Raw genomic sequence first — 22919 nt, forward strand, 5'->3', positions numbered from 1 at the left:
CAAGAAGGAACAAGGCTGTGTTGATTCTTCTGTCATAGTTACACTAGTTTTGTTGCCTGCCATATGGAGCACATTAGACAAGGCTTGCCTGCTGCAGCTTGTCCTGAAGTGAGGGGAAATGTTCAACACAACTGGCAGTGCCCAAAAACAGGATGGGGCTATGTTACAATATCTAGGCCAAGCGGATACATCAGGAACTGAGAAATTAGTTTATCTTAATGCCTTTAAGTTTTAATTGCTTAGGCTTTACCCTGAACCATTAGTCTATCTGTGTTTTACACTCGTGGGCAGATGAGAGCCATTAGATAATTGTTCAGATAGCTGCAGTGGCACAAGATTTAAAAGGACTGAATGTGATTGTTGCATTTTGCACATTGAAGAAAACCAATTCAACACTAATATTTATATAATAATAGTAGTTTAACCCTGTAAAGCCTGACATATAAAATAATAGTCAGAAAAAATAAAACAGTTTATTGAAACTTTAGACAAAATGTACAAAAAAGCACCCCCCGGTGGCCGATTTCTTTCAGATTTCTCACAGACTTCTAGAGCTATAAGTCTAGCAGGCCCACCAAGTTTCGTTCCGATTCGTTAACCTTGTCTAATAGGGGATTAAAATTCATTGGCCAATGACGGCCATGTTTTTCAAGATACACAAATGTCCTCATTGATAATAATGGCACCTTGGACTAAGATACTGCTTGCCAACTTTCAAGTCAATCGGACCAACCATTGCGTAGTTAGAGCCATTTTCACATTTTTGCCTATTATGGCACCACTTAGTGGCCAAACTCTGCAAATGTTTTACTATGACCTCAAATTGAGCTCATGCATATTTGTACCAAGTTTAGTGGAAATATCTCATTCCGTTCCAGAGTTATAGCTATTTTTAGTAAAAGGGCCTCTGAATAAAATTGAGGTGTTTTTTTTCCTCAAGTGTGAGCTCCATATTCTCAATTCATATTCTCAGACTGACAGGTAGATTTTATTGTTACTTCCTTTCCCATAATGCCATCACCTGTGTTAGATTCAGTAAATTCTTCCTCTTGTCATTCCAGTTCAAATTCTACATCTGTTAGTCTCTTTCTGTTAACACCTTTTTGTGTTTTGGAAGGCCTTGTAAATGCTATTGACTTGTAGATGTAAAACTCACAATAGACACTTATGCTGGTTGGTTTTTAAAATATGGAATGTGTTACAGAGAATTTGAGGGAAGGACCATGTGGTTTGGGAGGCTTACAGACAGATGGCTTGTGTCCAGAAAGAACCTCTCCTTGTTGTCTGAACAGTTTAGTCTTTACTCAACTGGACCCAAACAATTGTGGGCTTTTAAAAGGATATTGACAGCAGCATGTATCCAATTACCCTCAGTGTTAGTTCTACTGCTATGTGTTTTTCTCGCGTATTATTTGAGTTTTAGTACAAAAACTGGCACAGTGTCTAAATATTGAAACTAAATATTGTACCACAATAGTTTGGTTAGATTTTTTTTAATGGCTGGAAGTTTTCCTATATAGTAGAGCTGTTTTTTCTTGTACTTTGTAGAATAGCATCTGGCAAAAATTTAACTAAAGATATATTTAGTATCACTAATGAAAGATTTTTTTTGTGAGCATTTTCAGCAATCTTCACTGCTAAATTTTGAGGGCTTGTGTAATATTTTCAGATTGCTCAAATGGCACTCAGTCTCATCGGTGGAGTTTTAACTACTAAATATGTGAATTATGCATATTAATGTTGAAAATGTTTTAATTACCCAGGAGTGCCAACTATTGAACAGGCCTGCAGTAAAATTAAGCAATATCAAACATGCAAGATTGCTGTTCCTTAAGGTCTAAAAGATGCTTAATATCAGGTAATATTATTGATTTGAGTGCACTGACACTATCAGACGAGAACAAAATTTGATGTTTGTTGATAACTGTAATAACTGGCTTCCGGCAACAGCCGTACGCGCTTTCACGGGGGAGTCAAGTTCCGGTGGACGGGTGACCTCTGACCCGACGTGTGACGTAGACATAGTGCAAGCTTAGGTGAGAATAGACACCTTGCCAAAACCGTGTAATGCGTCGGGTCAGAGGTCACTCTTCCGCCAGAACTCGACTCTCTCGTGAATGTGCATGTGGCTGCCAGTGATTACATTTTATAAAGTCTTAAATATGGATATTTTTCTTCCAAAAACCCATCACTTTGCTTCAGAAGGCATTTATTAACCCACTGGAGTCGTATGGATTATTTTTATGATGGATGGATGCACTTTTTTGGGCTTCAAAATCCTGAGCCCCATTCACTCCCATTATAAAGCTTGGAAGAGCCAGGATATTATTTAATATAACTCCGAATGTGTTCGGCTGAAAGAAAATAGTCATATACACCTAGGATGGCTTGAGGGTGAGTAAATCATGGGATCATTTTCATTTTTGGGTGAACTATCCCTTTAAAGAACTTTGACCAATACAATTACAACACTGTTAAAAAAAACAACTTTCAATTTGTTACACAAACTCTATTTGAATGAAATATCGAATTTAGAATTTTTTTTAATAAAATCAATTTTCATGCTGTTTCGTATGAGCAACTTAAAATAGTAAATGCAAGAATTTACAATGTGAGGGTCGAAATGGCTGCTGAGCATGCTCAGTTTGATTGCTGATGATGCACTTGAATAATTTGTGTTTTTGGTCAAAGCATGTGGACTTATGATGACATAAATGTTTGATAATCAGCAATATTAGATGTTTTAGCTGTATCTAGTGTTTTTGATTATATTTTCCTCTAAAAGTTGTTTCAAATCACCATTACTGTGATTAGTGTTCTCTTTGGTGAAGTTTCTTCCATTTCAATGAGTAACTTGTTTTGGTGTTTTGGGCCTTTTCAGCTTGCCTAACAAACTGGTGCACAAATTAGACAAACTCATGAAGTTTATGTCACCATTATGTAATATTAATGATCAGATTAATGTAGAATGCAAGTTTATTGAACTTGGAGCCACAAGTAAAATTAATATTATTTGTGAGTTTGCATAAGTTATTATATTATGCTTGACCAACTTCAGTTGTTATGTTGATACAACAGTTTTTCCACAAGTTGAGAATACTCAAAAAAGTCTTGAAGTGTGGTTGCGTTTTCTCAACTTCCGCACACTCTAAAAAATGCTGGGTTATTTCAACCCAAATTTGGGTTAAATGCAAATGAGCTGCTGCTCCCGGCCCCCTTTCCAGAAAGGGGGCAGAGCTTTAACAGCTCGTGCTTCGGTTGCTCAACAACAACAAAGCTGGAGAATCTCACGCAGCCAAAATGAGGATTGTCAGTAACGGTGTTCAGCCTTACATTGTTCAAACCGGAGTCGACACTGATGGAGAGACTCAGGAAGAAGTTACAACTTTTAGAATGAAACTGGACGTTTCTGAACGGTTAGTGGATAAATGTATGTAGTTGCTGTGGAGTTTATTCAACTCATCGACTAGCATGTGCCGTCATGTTAATCTTTTGTGCAAATCCAGTGTTGAATTGACCCTCATTTGTGAAGCAGTCCAGCGTAAAATGACGGCATGTCAACAACATTCTACTACAACAACTCGTCCTCTTCTCTAAAGCAGCCCAACATGGCCTCACCCCCTTTGTTGCGTGTTCTCAGGGGCAGGGTTTATGTAAATTTTAGGGTTAGTGATGTCACTAACCCGGGAAGAAGCTTGTTGTAGTCGCTACCAGCCATTTGTTGTAGTCCTTAAACAGAGAATTCTTTAAAAGAAAATATCTCCCTTTGCATTGAACTTTGAGCGTCGTAACTTTGCAGATGTTGTTTATGCTCAAACAGCAACATTACACACTAACTAAAGTTTAAAAAAAAGTCAAATCATAATCAGTCAGCCCTTTGGGTTGGGTTTGTCCATATTTGATCCAAATTTGGGTTGAAACAACCCTGTGTGATTTTTTTTTTTTTCAGATCTAAGAGTTTGTTCAGTTAAGATAATGTAAAATTGCAACCTATGAAAGTACTGAAGTGTTGAAAATACTGAAGTATTTCCTGCATGCGCTGTGTTTTTGTCTTGTTCTCCACAGTCGAGGCTGGGGCTGGTGTCTGGATGACCCTCCTGTCAGAAACGATCTGGAGGTGCACTCTGCTCCCCCTGGTGTCCTGTACAGCGCTGCTCATCAGTGCAAGCTCCAGTACGGATCCAACTCACTGCTCTGTGACGACGTAGATGTAAGGTTTTCCCTCGAACACACAAATACCTCCGATTCCCCTTCAGACAGCTGTCTGATGCCAAACTACTGAGGAAAATGGGTCAGAAGTGTACACAAGTGCAGACAGAGGTCTTAAATTATCTGTTGATGAAATGCAGATGGAGACGTTTTCAACCCAACATATGCTTGGAACTGTAAAAAAAAAAAAGTAGGCTATAACGTAACCTAATAAAAAAGGTTAAGCATTTTCTTAAGGCCTCATGGCAAAGTTCTTTTTCTTTCTTCGCTTAGGGGTAAATAGAAGTTCGAAATACGTGACCAGTGGTTTACTGTTAGTGAACATCCCGATATGTAAATATGTGCTGCACGCTTTCTTCTCAATAACAAAATAAACACAACAAAAATCTCACAGCGGTGAGAAAACAGCTGTTCAGAAAGCATCTGATCGTAGCGATGTGGATGTTTGGTCCGACTCTACAATTCAGCACTCCAGTACAGTCAGTCATATAGCACTTTATACAATAGATTGTTTAAAATCAAGCAGCTTTACAGTATTAAACATGAAAAACAGTGTTAGAGTCTCTTTCAGTTGGAATTAAAACTTCAATTTCCACTATAAAGCGGCTCTCCAGTGTGTTCATGTTTTTACTTGTGTTTGACCTCGACCGATTGAACAGAAGAAATTAACTGGAGACGATTTTCATGTCAAAGAAGGCGGAGCCTCAGAGCCACACCCACTTATGATGTCATCAACACGGACCAATGGTAGTTCAAAGGTGTTTACCAGCAGGAGCAAACTTTTCTGGGCAGTTCGAAACAAACTCTAAATGAACTTCATTTTTGGCCTGAATGACCAATCACCAGTTCGTTCTTCGATTTCGCTTGAAGTATATCGGGGCCTTTACTGTGAAGCCGGAGTTCAGATCACGTAATTCCTGTGCATGACTTTCCCTGCATCCCAATATCCATACTGTCCATCCTAAATAGTATGTGAGATTAGAATAAGTTTGTCCCAAAGCATAGTATGTTGAAAAGAGTATGACAAAAGTCCCCGGATGGTCTTCTATTTCCGGTAGATTTTCTAAGTGTGGATCCGTGCACACTATAACAGCTAATATTGCCCACAATCCATTGTGCTTTGGAGGAGGATTCGATTCAGAACTACAAACACGAATAAAAAAGTGTTCAAAAACTACAAAACATGGCGGATGTGTGCGACCGACGGTTAAGTAGAGAGGTTTAGATAAACAGGTTTGAGTGACTAATAATCAACATTTAACCTGATAAAAAATATTTATTTAATGTTATCCATGTTATATTTCATCTGCAAAAACACTGTAGACTTTTATAAAGATCTGTTAATCCATTAACTTTTAAATTATGCAAAAATATGAAAGACCCATGACTGGCAGATCAGTGTGCTACCTCTTTTCTCTCCAATATGGTAGAAAATTAAATTAAATGAAATGTGGAGGATGATTGACAGGCACATGATAGTATGTCCGAAAGCTTGTCTACTCTTCTGCTACACACTTAAAAGTATGCACTTTTTCTTCACAAACAGTACATACTTTTAGGGCCTAGTATAAGTAGGTGAATTGGGACGCAATTCTTTCGTCCATGTAACAGAAAAGAAGAAAGATGGTTGCTCACACCACATGTTCACCAGCCATGCTGGTCTTTTCAACACAGATGTTTGTTGGGATGCTGTTCTGAATTTCACCTCATTAGGAAACTTTCCCATTAAGCAACTCATGTACTTCCAGGCCCAAGTTTTTCACTGCTATATTGTGAGGGATACAACAAAAACCTCTATAAATTCAAGTGTCCGGTTGTAATGATGGGTCGAATGCGTGAGGATCCATTTGCAGCTTGTATATTAAAAGTACTTACAGAGTAGACAGGGCAAAGGCAGAGACACAAACAGGGACAGGCAATGGTCGAGGCAGGCGGCAGACAAGCAGAGTAAAGTCACAGGCAATGGTCAGGGCAGGCGGCAAACAAACACAGTCCAATAAACAGTCCAATGGCAACAGAAATACAATCCACAAGAAAACGCTCAGAAGTGATCACCGGGGCAAATCAAGACTTCGCCAAGGGTGTGTGTGTGTGTGTGTCTTAAATAGTCCAGGTAATGATCTGCAGGTGTGTGTGGCAATTGGTGATTGGTGCATGTGATTGGAAGGGAGGATTATGGGAAGTGGAGTCCAGGAACTGACAGGAACAGACAGTGATCGTGACATAACGCCCCCCTTCCGGAAGGCGCGTCCTCGCGGCGTAAATGGCACAGATAGGGAGGGGGGGTGGGTACATTGGAGACCTGTTGGCAGACGGGAACGGGGTCTCCAATGCAGGTCCAGGAACTCGGGCAGCCACGGGGGGTCAGGTGCCACGGGCAGCCACGGGGGGTCAGGTGCCACGGGCAGCCACGGCGGGTCAGGTGCCACGGGCAGCCACGGCGGGTCAGGTGCCACGGGCAGCCACGGCGGGTCAGGTGCCACGGGCAGCCACGGCGGGTCAGGTGCCACGGGCAGCCACGGCGGGTCAGGTGCCACGGGCAGCCACGGCGGGTCAGGTGCCACGGGCAGCCACGGCGGGTCAGGTGCCACGGGCAGCCACGGCGGGTCAGGTGGCTTGGGCACCCACGGTAGGTCAGGTAGCTTGGGCGCCCACGGCAGGTCAGGGTCCGTAGCCGGCCACAGCAGTTCACAGGCGGTTGAAGACCGTGGGCGTGTAAGGTCCCCACCCGCAAGCTCAAGCAATTCGGAGGCCGCTGATGATCGCGGCCGTGCAGGGTCCCCACCCACAAGCTCCCCACCCTCAGGTATATGGCCCCCCCCCAAAAAGTTCTTGGGGAATTCAACGGAGGCCGTGGCGGTTTCGTGGGTAAGGATCTCGGGTGGCGCCGGCAGGGCGAAGAGCTCGGGTGGCGCCGGCAGGGCGAGGAGCTCGGGTGGCGCCGGCAGGGCGAGGAGCTCGGGTGGCGCCGGCAGGGCGAGGAGCTCGGGTGGCGCCGGCAGGGCGAGGAGCTCGGGTGGCGCCGGCAGGGCGAGGAGCTCGGGTGGCGCCGGCAGGGCGAGGAGCTCGGCGCCGGCCTCCGTGGCCGTATCAGGAAGAGCGGACTGCTCTGGGACGGCAGCGGGCTGCTCTGGGACGGCCTCCGGGCCTACAGCGGGCTCTGGGACGGCCTCCGGGCCTACAGCGGGCTCTGGGAAGGCCTCCGGGCCTTGAGGGATGGAGGAAGCCTTCTTCCTCCTCCTCCTCCGTTTACATGGTTGAGGCGGTGGCTCTATGCCTACCTCCTCTGAGGGCGCTGCAGCGGGCTCACGGGTTGGAGCGGACTCGCGGACTGGAGCTGGTTCTGGAGTGGACTCACTGGCTGGAACGACCCCTATGTTCCCAGACACTGGCGGGGCGGCCATCTTGCCCGTGGGCACTGGCAAAGCGGCCATCTTGTCCATAGCATCCAGAGAATTTGAGTGCGTGGCAACCGGCGAGCTTGAGTGCGTGGCAACCGGCGAGCTTGAGTGCGTGGCAACCGGCGAGCTTGAGTGCGTGGCAACCGGCGAGCTTGAGTGCGTGGCAACCGGCGAGCTTGAGGGCGTAGCGGCCAGCGGGCTTGAGTGCGAAGCGGCCGGCGGAGGCTTAGGAATGCCAGCCGCTCGTGCTGAAGTCAGCGGTGGATCAGCCACACTGGAACGCAACCCACTCCGCTCCCAAACAGATCCAGAGACGTGATGTAATTCTAGAGGATCAACGGAGACTTGACTTGGCTCTGGAAGATCAGCAGAGACATGATGTGATGATGTTGTGGCCGCCATTTTGTGAATGCTCTCTTTAGAGGCAGCCATTACATGGGGGAACGAGGTGTCGCGTTCCTCCGCGACACCCACAGTAAACAGTGAACCAACAGTAAGCAGAGCAAAGTCCAGAAATTCCACGAACGACCCTCGGGGACCATTAATAAGTAAGTAGTCCTTCAATGGTTCGTTTAATCCATAGCCAAAGAAGTCAATGAGGGCACAGTCAGGCAGGTCAGATAAATAGGCAATGTCTAGAAACTTCTGAATGTGGTCCTCGAGTGTAGAATTACCTTGCCGAAGGCGGACGAGACGTATTGCTGGGTCCATGCTGGGGCTGGAAGCGCTCGTAGAAGCTGCTGGATCGTTTGATGGCGAAGTCTTCTGTAATGATGGGTCGAATGCGTGAGGATCCATTTGCAGCTTGTATATTAAAAGTACTTACAGAGTAGACAGGGCAAAGGCAGAGACACAAACAGGGACAGGCAATGGTCGAGGCAGGCGGCAGACAAGCAGAGTAAAGTCACAGGCAATGGTCAGGGCAGGCGGCAAACAAACACAGTCCAATAAACAGTCCAATGGCAACAGAAATACAATCCACAAGAAAACGCTCAGAAGTGATCACCGGGGCAAATCAAGACTTCGCCAAGGGTGTGTGTGTGTGTGTGTCTTAAATAGTCCAGGTAATGATCTGCAGGTGTGTGTGGCAATTGGTGATTGGTGCATGTGATTGGAAGGGAGGATTATGGGAAGTGGAGTCCAGGAACTGACAGGAACAGACAGTGATCGTGACACCGGTAAGGCATAGACCACACACACACTTTTCCATCACAGAGGAAGTCTCAGTTTCTACTTACATCAGTACCATCTGATTCCCAGCTGTTTTAGTGGGAAAGAAGCACATCATTAGTATAGCAGGGCTTATATTCCAACTAGAAGAACTACTTTGTAAACCGTTTAACATGAAGAGCTCTTTACCTTGAAATCACAATATTTTTCACCTACAGTAAGCTAGCTGAACAATGAGGGGGAAAGCAGCATATCTGGTTTGTTTGGCATCCTGCAGAATTAAAATAGGGAAAAGGGCATCAGATTGCAGAGTTGTTGTCGGTCATGTCAGCTCACATCAGTGATTTGCTCTATGCTTTCTGCAGCAGCTGTTGGCAGATACTAGGCATCTTTCAATTACTGTCCAAATGTCACAGACAGAGCGGAAGAGTTGCCACTCGGTCCTTCGGACACAGATAAAGCCAGACTTCAGTTTCCTTATCAGGGCTGTTACAGTTCAAGACGTGAAACCAGAGGAAATTGCAGAGGTTTAGAAATGCAGTTAATGTTTGTGTTTGGTACACCACACACAAGGTTTGCCATTTCGTAAAAGTTTTAAGGAGAACATTAATGCTCTTATAGATATTAACAGCACACAACTCCACGATTTCCGATTTACAGTCAAATAGCAGATGCATTACAACTTGGGTTGTTTTTAACCCAGCATTTTTTTATAGTGTAAGAAACAAATTGAATAAAGACATTTTTGAAAAAATATATTTTATTCCTATGTTATGCTATGTCCTGGACACCAGGACCCATTTATTTTGAAAATTAAAAGACAAAAAACTTTTTTTTTTCATTCACCAATCAATTTTCAGGTTAAGCTTTTTTATCCAAACTTTGTATAAAGATGATTCTCAACTATGTTATAAAAGATATAACAGAATGATTTGATATACCATTTTACTTTATGCAATATGCATGTAAAATGGCCATAGATGGGTTTTCAAATTCAATGCAATGAATCTGTATCTAATTTGCATATTAATGTGTTCTTGGGGCAACATGTAATGAAAAAAGTAATAATGGGAGTTATAATTGGGAATATTTTCATAAGAATATCTCATATTTTATAAGAATATTGATATGTAATATGTAATTTCTTTCCCTGTTCACTTGTTGTGTCTCCAAAATGCCTGATAAACATGCTTTAAGTCCTGGTGTCCACTACAGTGGTCATGTATGAAATCGATGGCCTGTTTCGTAAATGAAAGTCATATTCTGATTTGAATTCTGATCTGACAGAATTAAATAAAAAACGTTAAAAATCTTGAAAAAATATTTTACAATCATAGGAAGTTGTTTTGTCTAATATGTGTAATATTACTAATATATGAAAAACTTTTATCTATCAAGTACATTTCCTCAAAAGTGAATATGAACTTTCCCAAAAAAAACTCTCCTCTGGATTCACAAACACATCGTAAACTTCAGATTTGATAGTTAACTGTGTGTATGTTAATGAATTCCAATCATTCATAAATATATGGCACACATGCACTCTCATTTACAATTAGCATAATCTTCCGCCCATGAATTACATCTACGAGTATTTTTTGTAGCTTAGAGTAGTAATATGTACCCTTAAGGTACTACTATGAACATTTACAGCTAATTAATGTACACAGATGTCCCTTTAACTGCCTCAGTGACAAGCTGTTCTAAAACATCTCTAATAACTTTTCATGTATAGCTTTTAATTACTTTAAATTAGTCTTAAAGAGAACCTATTATGCCCCTTTTTACAAGATGTACAAGTAATTTCTGGTGTAATATACGTCTCTGGTGTCCCCAGAATGTGTCTGAAGTTTCAGCTCAAAATACCAGACAGATCATTTATTATACCATGTTATAAATGCCCATTTTTGAGTGGAAGGAAAAACATGCTGTGTTCATGCATGTGTCTTTAAATGCAAATGAGCTGTTGCTCCCCACCCCGTTTTCCAGAAGAGGGCAGAGCCTGAACAACTCGTGCCTCGAAAACTCTGCTAAAAACATTTGTTTGGTTTTGATTATCATCTCTATCGTGGTCACGCTCACATGACATTGCAGTTCTTTGTCATCATGAAAGTTAATTATTTGCATGCGTTTTAAAGCCATAACAGTTTAAACTGTTTAATCTGTGTTCAAACGCCTTATAAAAGAGAATTTTGCATAATAGGTCCCCTTTAAATGATTGTACCCTTCAGAATATCTGCAGCACCCTGTGGTGCACAGTGGGCTCGACCTGTCACTCCAGGCTGGATGGTGCCGTGGACGGGACCAAGTGCGGTGAGGGCAAGGCAAGCCAGGCTTTCTGTGGGCTTTACATTTCCCTGCATGCAATTAACCAGGTAGTTCTCATTCCCAGTTCCTTGTACTCTGACTAACTGACAGTCTTGGTTTGTTTTTCTTTTGGCAGTGGTGTTTTGATGGTGAGTGTGTGGAGACGGGCTCCCAGCCTGACAGCGTGAATGGAGGCTGGGCTTCATGGAGCGACTGGTCTGAGTGTACGAGGACTTGCGGCGCGGGCGTTCAGAATGCCCAGAGGGACTGTGTCAACCCAGTGTGAGTTTCCTGGTTTCCTCGGTTTCCAGTTTCAGAAAAAATAAAATCACAGAATTTGTTGCTTACTCACTTTACTGTGAAAAACCACAAACCATGGGAGTAGCTATTTTTATCATAGATTGTATGGGAAAATGCATGTTTATAGTTAAGAAAATGATTGCACTTATTTCTCACCAGCATGTCAGCAGAATGTTTGAGTGTGTGTGTGTGTGTGTTTATTTTGCAGAAATCATTTTGGTATCATTTTACTTTGTGTATATATATATATATATATATATATATATATATATAATGCATTATGAAAGTATTTTTAATCCATTTTGCCTTGGGTAACACTTTAGCTTAATGTTACATGTAGTAGAAACTATAAATGATTACACCCTAATCCTAACCTTAACCCTATAGTAAATACATGAAGTTATTTAATATTACTCAGTACTTAAATGTATAATTACACGTTACACGTGTTACACTTTACTTTAAGGTGTCTGTTTTACAGTCTAATTATACATTTAAGTACTGAGTAATATTAATTAACTACTATAGGGTAAGGATTAGGTTTAGTTGCATGTTATTATGCATAATTTATAGTTAATACTATAGTAACTACATGTAACATGGGTAACATTGACACTAAAATAAAGTGTTACCAAATAAAATGCCTTGTAATGCATTGTATGATTGTAACCACAGTTATAATGCATTACAATACTTATGTTATGCCTTAAGAAAGTATAATGCATTAAAACACATGACAAACAAACAATGTCAGATGTAACAAGGAATCTGCAAATATTATAATGCATTTTAATGCTGGTCACAAGCACCGTTATGAAAATTTTGGCTGATACCGATAACCGATAATTCTTTATATTTGAAAGCCGATAACCGATATATTGGCCGATAAATCTAAATAAAAAAATTTTATATAATTTTTGAGAGCCTGATTACAAGATCAAAAGTTTCACCATTAAAGTCATGTCCCAAGCACACAGTTATAATCTTCTCATTATAATTTTATGTAGCCTATATGACAGACTTGCGCTGCACACGTTGCACTTTTTGAAGAGACTCCAGTCATATTTCAAGCAATTCAAACCATCATAGTGAACATTGCGCATCTGAAGTGTCTCAGCTAAAGGAAATAATCCATTATTTATCAACTTTAATATATCGGCCAAGTTTTCTTATCTGGTTGATAACGATAACATTAAAAATGAACATATATTGGCCGACGCTGATATGGTGGCTGATATATCGTGCATCCCCAATAATGTACATTATAAACACCTTTATAATGCATGATACATAAAGGTGTGTTACCAATATTTGACACATATAGTATAGTTATCGGTTATAACCTCAGTCATCCTCAATGGCCTTCATGTGTCTCTGTGGTTCTGACAATTTGTTAAATGGTGAGATATTCTGAACCCATACAGTATTGTAGAGCCTCGCTAGACCAATAAAAAAGTCACTGTCTCTTGTCCACATGTTCAGAGTTTGTGAAGTGTAACAATTTCATTGTATTTGGCTTGGCTTGCAATTCTCTATCTATTCACCCGAAGCAAGTTTTCAAAGACGGAAATGGTTGTGGCCCACTTATGAATGCATCTCTAAGATGTTGTAATTGATGAGAAGCATGTGCAACATCTGCATCATATTTCAGAGGAACTTTTCAAGGATGTGGGGAAAAGAAATACTACTTCCATGTACTTCTTATCAAAGCAAATATTTTCCATTAAAGAGAAAAAAACTTAACAGTTAAGAGATTTGATGCTAAAATACTTTCTCCTATCCCTGTTTTGATGTTAACTATGAGTAAGCCATTTGTAGGTGAACTTCGTTTAAAAACTTTGTAGTTTGAAACTTGAAAAACATGTCAATTTCTGTCTCAACTGATGGTGTGAGTTTGGGGGCAGAGTTACATGTTTACCTGATCAGTAATAGATGAGGGTGGGCGGAAGATTATTGGGATTATTATTGGGATACCTGTTTGGACACAATCATCAATGGTGCTTGCGTGATGCATGGTGGTGGGCTCCTTTGACTCTCAAATCAAATCATTGATTATATCATGAATACAGAGTCCAAATCAAATGTTGCGACATCAAAAAGTAACATTAAACCTCATTGGTTCCTGCAAGTCATGTGACTTAACATCATGACATCATGACACAATCACCAATGAGCTTGTGGACCACATTGACTTGCATTGTATGCACAAAAATAGCTAAAATATTCTTCAAATATCTTCTGTTTCACAGAAGAAAAAAAAGTTCAGGTCAACTATTCCTTTAAACCCCACTCTGAACATCTTCGCAACCATATAGCAATGCCCTTTTGAAAAATGCCATTATTCAATTGCATTTGGAGCCAATATCTGCTGTGAAAAGGTGATCTAGACATTAATTTCTTTTTATTACCATTTCAGGCTTTTTGGTTAGACTATATTTGTCTTTTTTGGGAATGTTTATACAAATAGCAAGTAGTATATACTGATTTTGAATGACCTAATGACGTTTCATGCTTTTTTTAGACCCAAGTACGGCGGTAAATACTGTCTTGGAGAACGTCGCAGATATCGAACCTGTAACCGTGACCCCTGCCCTGAGGACCAGCCCAGCTTCAGATACATCCAGTGCAGCCGCTTTAACACAGTCCCTTATAAGGGAAAGTTTTATAAATGGATACATGTGAATAACAGAGGTGCGCATTGTGGCACTATGTAGAGCTGCACGATTAATGGTTAAAAGATTGCGATCTCATTACTAAATGACAGCAATTCGGCTCTGTCTATTAAACCTTTGACAAGTACGATCACAGCGAACATTCAGATCTGCGTTCTGATCCAGAGAGAGCCGTTGTCATGTATAGGTATGAAACAGCTTTACAAACAGTCTTTTCAACATCAAAGTATCGTTATTTCTGTGTTACAGATATTCATATTATCATAGAAGTACTGGGATATAAGTTTATAGTTCGGATATAAACACCGCTGTCTAAGGAAGTGATCAAAATAACGATTTCATTGTATCGATTACGCCAGTAGGTGGCGACAAGTGACTGTTAAAAAATGTAATTGTCATTGAATCATTCATTCAATTAAAAAAAATGCTGATTCATCCAGTATAAAACAAGTGAGTCATTGAATCATTCATTCAACCTGATTTTTAAAAATAATTAATTCAGATTAATTATAATTAATAACATTTTAAATAGACTGCAAGATTTAACATTTTATCAGAAATAAATTACGTTATTTTGTTTAGTTGTCTGTTCAAAATCGTGGGAGAATCGTGATCTCAATTCGTCCAGAATCGTGCAGCTCTATCACTTCATGTGTGCTGGGGCGAGAATGAGAGATTTTGTGTTGCAGCACTCTTTAAATGGATGTTACGGAAAGGCTATGTTTGTGTCCTTTCAGCTAATCCGTGCGAGCTGCACTGTAGACCCATGAACGAGCATTTCTCGGAGAGGATGCTAGACACTGTTGTGGATGGAACACAGTGCTATGAGGGCAGTCAGAGCCGCGACATATGTGTTAACGGCATTTGCAAGGTTGGTAATGGCTTTGACCTCTTTGCTCAGTCTCAGACTGTCCTTGTAAAATTCTACTTGTCATTTTCATTGCAAGCCATTGACAGTCTGTCAGCTTGAGTGTCAGTCTACTGTGAAATTATACCACAAGAGGCACAAATAAATATCTGAACGAGTCCTTGTACGATCCCAGGCTGAAATTCACACACAGTATTGTTGAATGCAAAGAGGAAGCTGTTGTTTTTGTTACAGTACTGCTTCTACAAAGCTCTTTCTCACAATATATAGTTAAATATTTAGTAGATGACAAACAGATGTTTCACTGAACCAACCATAGCCTTATTATACTGCAGCTATAGACCGTACAATCGTGGAGATTTATTCATTTATTTATTTATTTTACTTACGATTATCACCTAGCAGAAGATGCAACATGGGAAAACCTCACATACACTTTCATTAAGGACGTGAACACTTTTCACAAGTTTCACCTATAATCCTTTCGATTATAATTTGATGATGTGTTTTATTCATATCAGATACACATTGTGTAGGTAACTGTAAAGTTTACTCTTCTCCCAGTTCACCGGCCACTTATTTTTAATGTATTTCGGTAGAAATGGATGAATTTATGTCATGTAAATCCGACAAATCTGATTCTCTGAATTGCGGTGTTGTGACAAATCGGGTCCTGCCTCAAAATCGGGTCTCCAAAAACTGTCAGTTAATGATTATTCAGGCGCTAAAGAGAGTATCTATTAAAAGCAATTTGAACCAATGGGATTGCTTGGGGTCCTAATGGAGACCCGATTTTGGGGGGGACCCAATTTGTCACTACAGTGGTGAAAACTAACATGTCGGCGCCCATCGCGGGTTATAGATCAACTAAAATGATCATTATAAAAGTGTTTAAACAACAAAACATATTCACTTACACGTATTTGAAAATCAGATTATAAGATAGTTCATGATATAGTTAAGAAGTTTGTGAATATTTTGACCAAATACGGAAAAACTAAATAAAAGCGATACATCTGTCATACAGCGATATTGTGGCTGCGGTGTGTCACGTGACGCGTCGACCTCGGAAATAAGGTGATACATTCTAAAATAACGGTATGAATATTTTAAACTTATGTGTGAAAGGGTTAACTGTAGCTGTGTCTCACTTCGAAAGCTGCATCCTCCGGAGATCGCATTTGTCGGCTGCATACAGCATCAAGGAAGTAACCATTATAAGTAACCATTATAAAATTGACCGCTATTCCTTGTGAAGCATAAATTGTTGTAATTTCTGTATGACTTTGGAATGTAATGGTTATTTTACTGAAATGAGGCAGCCTCAATGACGTATGCGGCTGTCAGATGAGACCAAAGAACATCCAATCATTATATTGGTTTTGGGAAATAGAGGAGAAAAATATCTGTCACTTGCTTTAACAAACATGGATTCACTTGTTAAAATGAAATGTATTTTTATCTTTTATCTGGTCTTGTCACAGTACCTAGGCTGTGATTATGAGATTGACTCGGATGCTGTTGAGGATCAATGCGGCGTTTGCCATGGAAATGGATCTACATGCGAGACAGTGAGAAAGACTTTCGAGGACAGTGAAGGCCTTGGTTTGTGAAATGAGTTTCAGTTTATATTTTACTGAAAGTAGCATACATATCATAAACATAACATTACACATTTGTTTTTTTTTTCCTGGTTCATTTGTTTGAATAAGCCAAGGTATTTTTTGTGTCCCAGGCTATGTGGACATAGGCTTGATTCCGGAAGGAGCGCGGGACATCCGTATTGAGGAAGTCGCAGAGGCTGGGAACTACTTAGCATTACGTAGTAATGACCCTGAAAAATATTTCCTGAACGGTGGCTGGACGATCCAGTGGAATGGCGAGTATAAGGCAGCAGGAACAATATTCACTTACGAAAGGACAGGGCAGCTGGAAAACCTATCTTCTCCCGGACCGACCATGGAGCCAGTGTGGATTCAGGTACAAACTCCCATGCATACGAGCAGAATGTGATGTTTGTGGCCTCTTTTCAGAGGCACCTGCTAAAGTGCTCTGCTGAAGTAGGTCACAGTTTAGTGAAGAGATGTTTTAGAGTTTAAATAGAGGCCTAAAATGGTAGACATAATTTAACATTTCACATTTGTTGAATGTATACAACCAACTACGATAAAAAGAATAGTCTGTATTATCCAGGGAAACATTTACAGCTTCAAACACTATAATAGACAACTGCAAATAACACAGAGCCTTATCTGCTTATGTAAAACTTCTGGGGGAAAAATGTACTCATATATTTATGGAATTCTGCTCATTCTGTGTTTAATGCTTAGTTCGTTGTATCTCCATCAACAGTAAATATTTGAACTGAGAAAACAAAACGTTTTTTTCTGACAGGCAAAGTGAAATCAAAGGCTCAACCCAAATGGATTTGCATAAAATTTTACTCAGCGGGAAGTCGCTTTGTGATCTTCTTCAATAATAAAATATTAATGTATGAATTTATTTCAGTCGTTGTTTAAACAGCAAAATATATTTGAAAATTTAGTGGACTGATGATTGAATTTATTGCATAAAAGGCTTATTCCCATATTTAATCATTAGCAGACCGAGTTTGATTAATAATAGGAAATATGCATGGTTTTCAGGTTGTAATGCCATTAAAGTGAGGATGCTGTTTATTAGGGATTTAGGCTAATGTGTGTAGCAGAGAAGGGGAATCTAGATAAAGGACTTCCTCCCACACAGCGATTTGAGGCCTTTGGCTCGCAGCCTTTGCGCGGGTGGGGAAAGAGGGATGTCTAAGGCAACAAGAGGCAGACAAATGAAATCTGGTTCCATAGTAAAGTCATCTTATCACCTTCCATATTCTTAAATCCCATGTGGCTGTGAGTAGCTTACAACCTCACATTTTTCTGTTTTACTCTCCTGGTGTCTCAGGGTGTATTCACACTTGTAGTTCGGTTCTCTTGGTTCTTGTGGTCTGGACCAAAAAAGAAAATGATACTGTACATTTAGTCCTGGTTCGCTTGGCGTTCACACTGTCGAACTTATAGATAAAAAAACAAAAAAACGTCTTTTATGATGTATATTTTGCGATGGATCTTCTGAAACATCCTGTTTTTGGTTCGTTTAGATGTCTTTTGCATTCATATTTCATGAACCGCATTGAACAGAGCAATCGCGTTCAAACATGCCAAGTGTGAACACACCCTAAATTATATGTCTGTTCATATGTTAAGGAAATATCTTGTACCACTTGAGTTAAAGATTTCACATAAAATTTTCAAACAACAGTCTCTGGTCTCAACACCAAAATATGTAACAGTTTACATTAGGACAATACATTCATGCAATCACAATTCAAATAAGCTCATGATATTGTAATTGGGTAGATTTAAATTGTGGTAAATGTGCCAAAGATGCTATATCCGATATTGCATACCTTTAAAAAGTGTACTATATTCAGTGTAGAACTTCTTGATAGCAGATCTTAGTCAGATTAGATGACGCCATGTTTTATGAAAATGAGGCTGTGAGGGATATACGTATAGTCTTTACTGTCACGGTGGGTTGCAGGGAGGCAGATGAAGACAAATATTATAATTTCAACAAGAAGGTTTAATGAATATAGGTTTAATGTAAATCCGACAAATCTGATTCTCTGAATTGCGGTGTTGTGACAATTCGGGTCCTCCCTCAAAATCGGGTCCCCAAAAACTGTCAGTTAATGATTATTCAGGTGCTAAAGAGAGTACCTATTAAAAGCAATTTGAACCAATGGGATTGCTTGGGGTCCTTGGAGACCCGATTTTGGGGGGGACCCAATTTGTCACTACAGTGGTGAAAACTAACATGTCGGCGCCCATCGCGGGTTATAGATCAACTAAAATGTTCATTATAAAAGTGTTTAAACAACAAAACATATTCACTTACACGTATTTGAGAATCATATTATAAGATAGTTCATGATATAGTTAAGAAGTTTGTGAATATTTTGACTAAATAAGGAAAAACGAAATAAAAGTGATACATCTGTCATACAGCGCTATTGTGCACTCTTTACATAAACGTGACCAGACCGAGAATGAATGTGAGGGTACAACTTAAATAGGAAGCCAAGTCCATGATAATGAAACTAAACTGAACAGACTAGTGACAGACGGCACCCACCGAGATGCGACCGAGAAGCAACCAAGAGGCAAGAAGCGACCTTGCGCCATAACAGGACGAAGACAGAACAACAGAGGTAGGATCGGCAGAGGCTTTGGAGGAGGACGAGGTGATTATGAGGAGATGGTGACAATCCCCTGGTGACCATGGTGGAAATAGTCTGCTGGCACAGACCTAGAGCTCCCCATGGCTCCTCGACAGCCCATGGTGGAGTCCAGGGAGGGAAGAGCCAAGGTGGTGTAGTGACTGACAACAGCTGGGGGACGACCATGTGAGACGAGGACGAACGATCTATAGGCACAGACGGAGAACCGCAGGAGCCGAGAGACATCGATGGTGAAGGAGACCCAGGAGAAGTCTCGGCGACGAGTATCGCAGGTGGAGCCAGAGAATCCGAGGACAAGGGCGATGCTGGTGAGACCAAGGCCAGGAGTGACTCTGGTGAGACCGAGGACAGAGGCGACCCAGAAGGGAGGAAGGTCCTGATGTCCGTGGCGTTGGCAGAGCGACGATAGGTGGAGTCACTTTGACGAGGGTTTCTGGAGGAGCCAAAGGTGGGAGGAGCCAGGGCGGAGCCGAAAGGTCAACGCGCCAAGATGAAACGAGGGCATCCGAGGCCGGAGGCAGAGCCGCAGGATCCTCGATTACAGGTGCTGCTGATAGTTGTTTGACCTGCAGCTCAACGTCCTGGCAGGGCATCTCCAGGGATGTCGCAGGGCTGCAAACTTCAAGCAGTGGTGGGGCTGGAGGACTGGCTGAGCTCTGGGATGATGAAGGTGACAGTAGACTGGACATGACGATGGTGAGTAGGGTAATTTCCACACACATCACAGAAATGAGCACATCACAGTCCATTTTGCTCATTTTGTCGTCTTTAAACAGCGGTGAAAGTTTAATAGAAGGGTTAACAATAACAGTGCTGCCTTTAAAAAGCGATGAAGGTTTAAATACCGGGTGGGTTAGGGTGGGAGGCGATCCTTCCTCACTGACCTCCAGCAGCCAGTCCTCAGTTCCCGATCCCTCGTCTGCTTATGTCACGGCCTCACACCCCTGGTCAGACTCGCTCGGGGGCTCTACTTCCGGCGCAATGGTAGACTCTGTGCTCTGGCTCACTCATCGCGGTGGATGGTCCCTCAATGTCTGCGGGGGGCTCGCGCATTTTCCGCGGTCACAGGTGGTAACCTAGGCTCTGGGTCTGGCTGGGTTCTGGATCGGGAAGCCTCAGCCTCCCTCCAGTTCAGTCTGGTGGTGTCTGGGAGGGTTATGGGGTTGTGATAAATAGCCCCAATCTAGAACAAGGTCTTAAGTGGCAGTGGGTGGTGAGACAAAAAAAACATTAGTGAAGATGAGAAAATCGCTGCTTTTTTGTGCCACCCTGATGAACAATGCGTTCCAATCCATTTGTGGTCCGGTCATCTGTCACGGTGGGTTGCAGGAAGGCAGATGAAGAAGAAGATTATAATTCCAACAAGAAGGTTTAATGAATATAATCCAAATGATAGGTCAACAGGTAGCAACACACTCTCTTTACATAAACGTGACCGGACTGAGAATGAATGTGAGGGTACAACTTAAATAGAAAGCACAAATGAGGATGATTAATCAAACTCAGCTTTCACATATGAATACAAATGAGGAGCGGGAAAACTGAACAAAGGAGCACATGTTGTGAATAAAAACAAACTAAAAGTCCATGATAATGAAACTAAACTATATGTATATGAAAGATATGACTGCACACTCACTTGCAGAAAGTTTTATTCACCAACGTTTCAGCACAAAGCCTTTGTCAATACCTCAACTCAAACTAGCAACCTTTGGGTTATAAGTCCAACTCTCTAACCATTAGGCCACGACTGCCCCAAAAAAGTTGTCTCACTCGGGACTCGAACCCACAATCTCTGGATCAGGTGCCTGTCATTCATCTTGTTGCGCCACTGGGATGACAGGGACCTAGGTCATGTCATTTTCACAACTAGATCAGGTCATTTTCACAACTTACAACTTTAAAAACTGTTTTAGGGACTTTTTGTCTCCTGAAAGTTTTCTTCTGAAAGACGTTTCTTCAATGGAACAATCTGTATGTTGTTAAACAACAGTACAAACCATTAAACGCATTGTATTTTTACCCTTACAGCCTCGTTTTCATTCCTGTCAAAAATTAAATATGGCACTACCATGACTAAGATCTATTGATGAGATTCTTTACATATGAAGATATATCTGAATAATTTCTGATATCCATGTTGCCATTACCTGTACACTGGTATTATTACGCATCAAGTTATTAAAGGTAATTTACCACAGAGAAAAACTTTATTGGTACTTAAAGCACTTGACTCACAGTTCTGACATTTTTTTTTCACAACTTTCCAAATCTGATTGCAGAGTTTGTGCTTATTTGGTGGACTGGTTCTAGATTCTAGATTGATGGATGGATGGACCTGTGTCAATACATTATCATAGAATCGTGACATATTGATATATGATTGTATGGGCATTGGCCTAGATTTTAGGTCTGAGATTCGTGTGTTTTCGCATTGTTTGTGTGTACTCGTGTCAAGATTTCTCTTTCATCTGCCCTCAATGTTCTCCAGCTGCTTTTTCAGGAGACGAACCCTGGGGTGAGATACGAGTACACCATAAGCAGAGACACTCTTGTCGATTCCAACAACGGCACTGCTGTCTCTTATTTCCAGTGGGTTTATGGGGCTTGGACTGAGTGCAGCGCCACATGTGGAACTGGTAAGGATTCGTCTTGTTGTACGCCTTCACTTTTAACTTACGCCCATGCACAAGTTGAGCCTGACCTGCTTCACCACTGTGTATGTATTTACTTTAGGTAACTGCCCTGTTACAGTTTCATATTATACTAAAAAGTGCAGAAAATAGCTGAGTTGATCTGTTTGTTCAGTCTGGCTCTGTAGCTCTTTTTCAGCTATAAATGAGCTCTCTGGCACATATTGCTTTCTCAAAAATTGCAAACAGACAGCTAAATGTTCCGAATTAAACTTTATAGGAAACAGACTTTGGACAAGCTGATGCTACATGAACTCAAGTTTAATGTTGTGAAAACGTCCCAGCTCAGGCAAGCTTCAATATATTGGAAATAAGACTTCAGTAATGGTATAATATGGTCTAAGGTGCGGTCACATTTACTGTTGCTCAGTGAAATTTTAAAGAGTGAAATCCAATAATTTCAGTCCACACAATAGAAAGTTTTGTGTGAGGTCGAAAAAGTTCCTCATGCAGATTTCTCTTGTTTTCAAGTTCATCATGCAAATTCACAGCATTGCTTGCTTGCCTGCTTGGTTTGAAAGTGACTTTTGCGTGAGTGGTGCTTCATGCATTTGCATCATCAAAACAGCAGCTGTTTACCTCAGTTACTTGGTAACGATGACGCAGGAGAAGGCAGCAATTATTTTCAAACAGTTTTATCGAATCATAAGTCATTAATAGCGGTTCACTTCCACAATTTAGTACGATTGCGTCCATATCAGTAGCAAACCGTACCGGAGTTCACATGAACCGTACCCCAGAACACCCTTTTTCTGCGGACTCTGTGTACAGTTCATCGGTACACACGAGTTCGAAAAACAGCGTTCACATCATCCAAACAAACCGAACTCTGACGTCAGTCAAACACAGGTGTGCATCAAAAGTGCTAGTGTGAAAGCACCCTTGTTTGCCCACTATTTTATGAATACTGTGTATGTAGACATCTTAATGATTTGAAGTGCTGTTTTTTGTATACTACTTAGTAGGGGAAAGACAGGGATTTTTATTGTAAGTTTGCATTCCAGTTGGATTGCACCGGGCACA

At 41.1% G+C, this 22919-nt stretch overlaps 2 protein-coding genes across 8 annotated transcripts in view; both read left to right on the forward strand.

Moving 5' to 3' along the window:
• The window catches only part of LOC127516138 (A disintegrin and metalloproteinase with thrombospondin motifs 7), an 83218-nt gene that overhangs the window by 27741 nt on the left and 32558 nt on the right, over positions 1-22919 (forward strand). Inside the window, exons 9-16 of one of the 4 annotated variants that reach the window (XM_051900483.1) lie at positions 4066-4210; positions 11012-11104; positions 11224-11369; positions 13909-14078; positions 14797-14930; positions 16412-16532; positions 16663-16907; positions 21695-21842. In XM_051900483.1, the coding sequence (XP_051756443.1) occupies positions 4066-4210; positions 11012-11104; positions 11224-11369; positions 13909-14078; positions 14797-14930; positions 16412-16532; positions 16663-16907; positions 21695-21842 (1202 nt within the window). Of the gene's footprint in view, positions 1-4065; positions 4211-11011; positions 11105-11223; positions 11370-13636; positions 13766-13908; positions 14079-14796; positions 14931-16411; positions 16533-16662; positions 16908-21694; positions 21843-22919 lie in introns of those variants that run through there. The other 3 variants (XM_051900484.1, XR_007930938.1, XM_051900486.1) reach the window with 3 other exon arrangements.
• On the forward strand, positions 4922-10998 carry LOC127516139 (keratin, type I cytoskeletal 9-like). 4 transcript variants are annotated; one of them, XM_051900487.1, is made up of 2 exons: positions 4922-6577; positions 6632-10998. In XM_051900487.1, the coding sequence occupies exons 1-2, from the start codon at positions 6385-6387 to the stop codon at positions 7420-7422; spliced, it is 984 nt and encodes a 327-aa protein (XP_051756447.1). In that variant the 5' UTR covers positions 4922-6384; the 3' UTR covers positions 7423-10998. The 4 variants fall into 4 exon arrangements, with proteins under 4 accessions (XP_051756447.1, XP_051756448.1, XP_051756449.1 ...); XM_051900488.1 differs by having other exon boundaries at positions 6659-10998; XM_051900489.1 differs by having other exon boundaries at positions 6686-10998.

Source organism: Ctenopharyngodon idella, chromosome 7, assembly GCF_019924925.1.
Source record: "Ctenopharyngodon idella isolate HZGC_01 chromosome 7, HZGC01, whole genome shotgun sequence".
Classification (NCBI taxonomy): domain Eukaryota; kingdom Metazoa; phylum Chordata; class Actinopteri; order Cypriniformes; family Xenocyprididae; genus Ctenopharyngodon; species Ctenopharyngodon idella.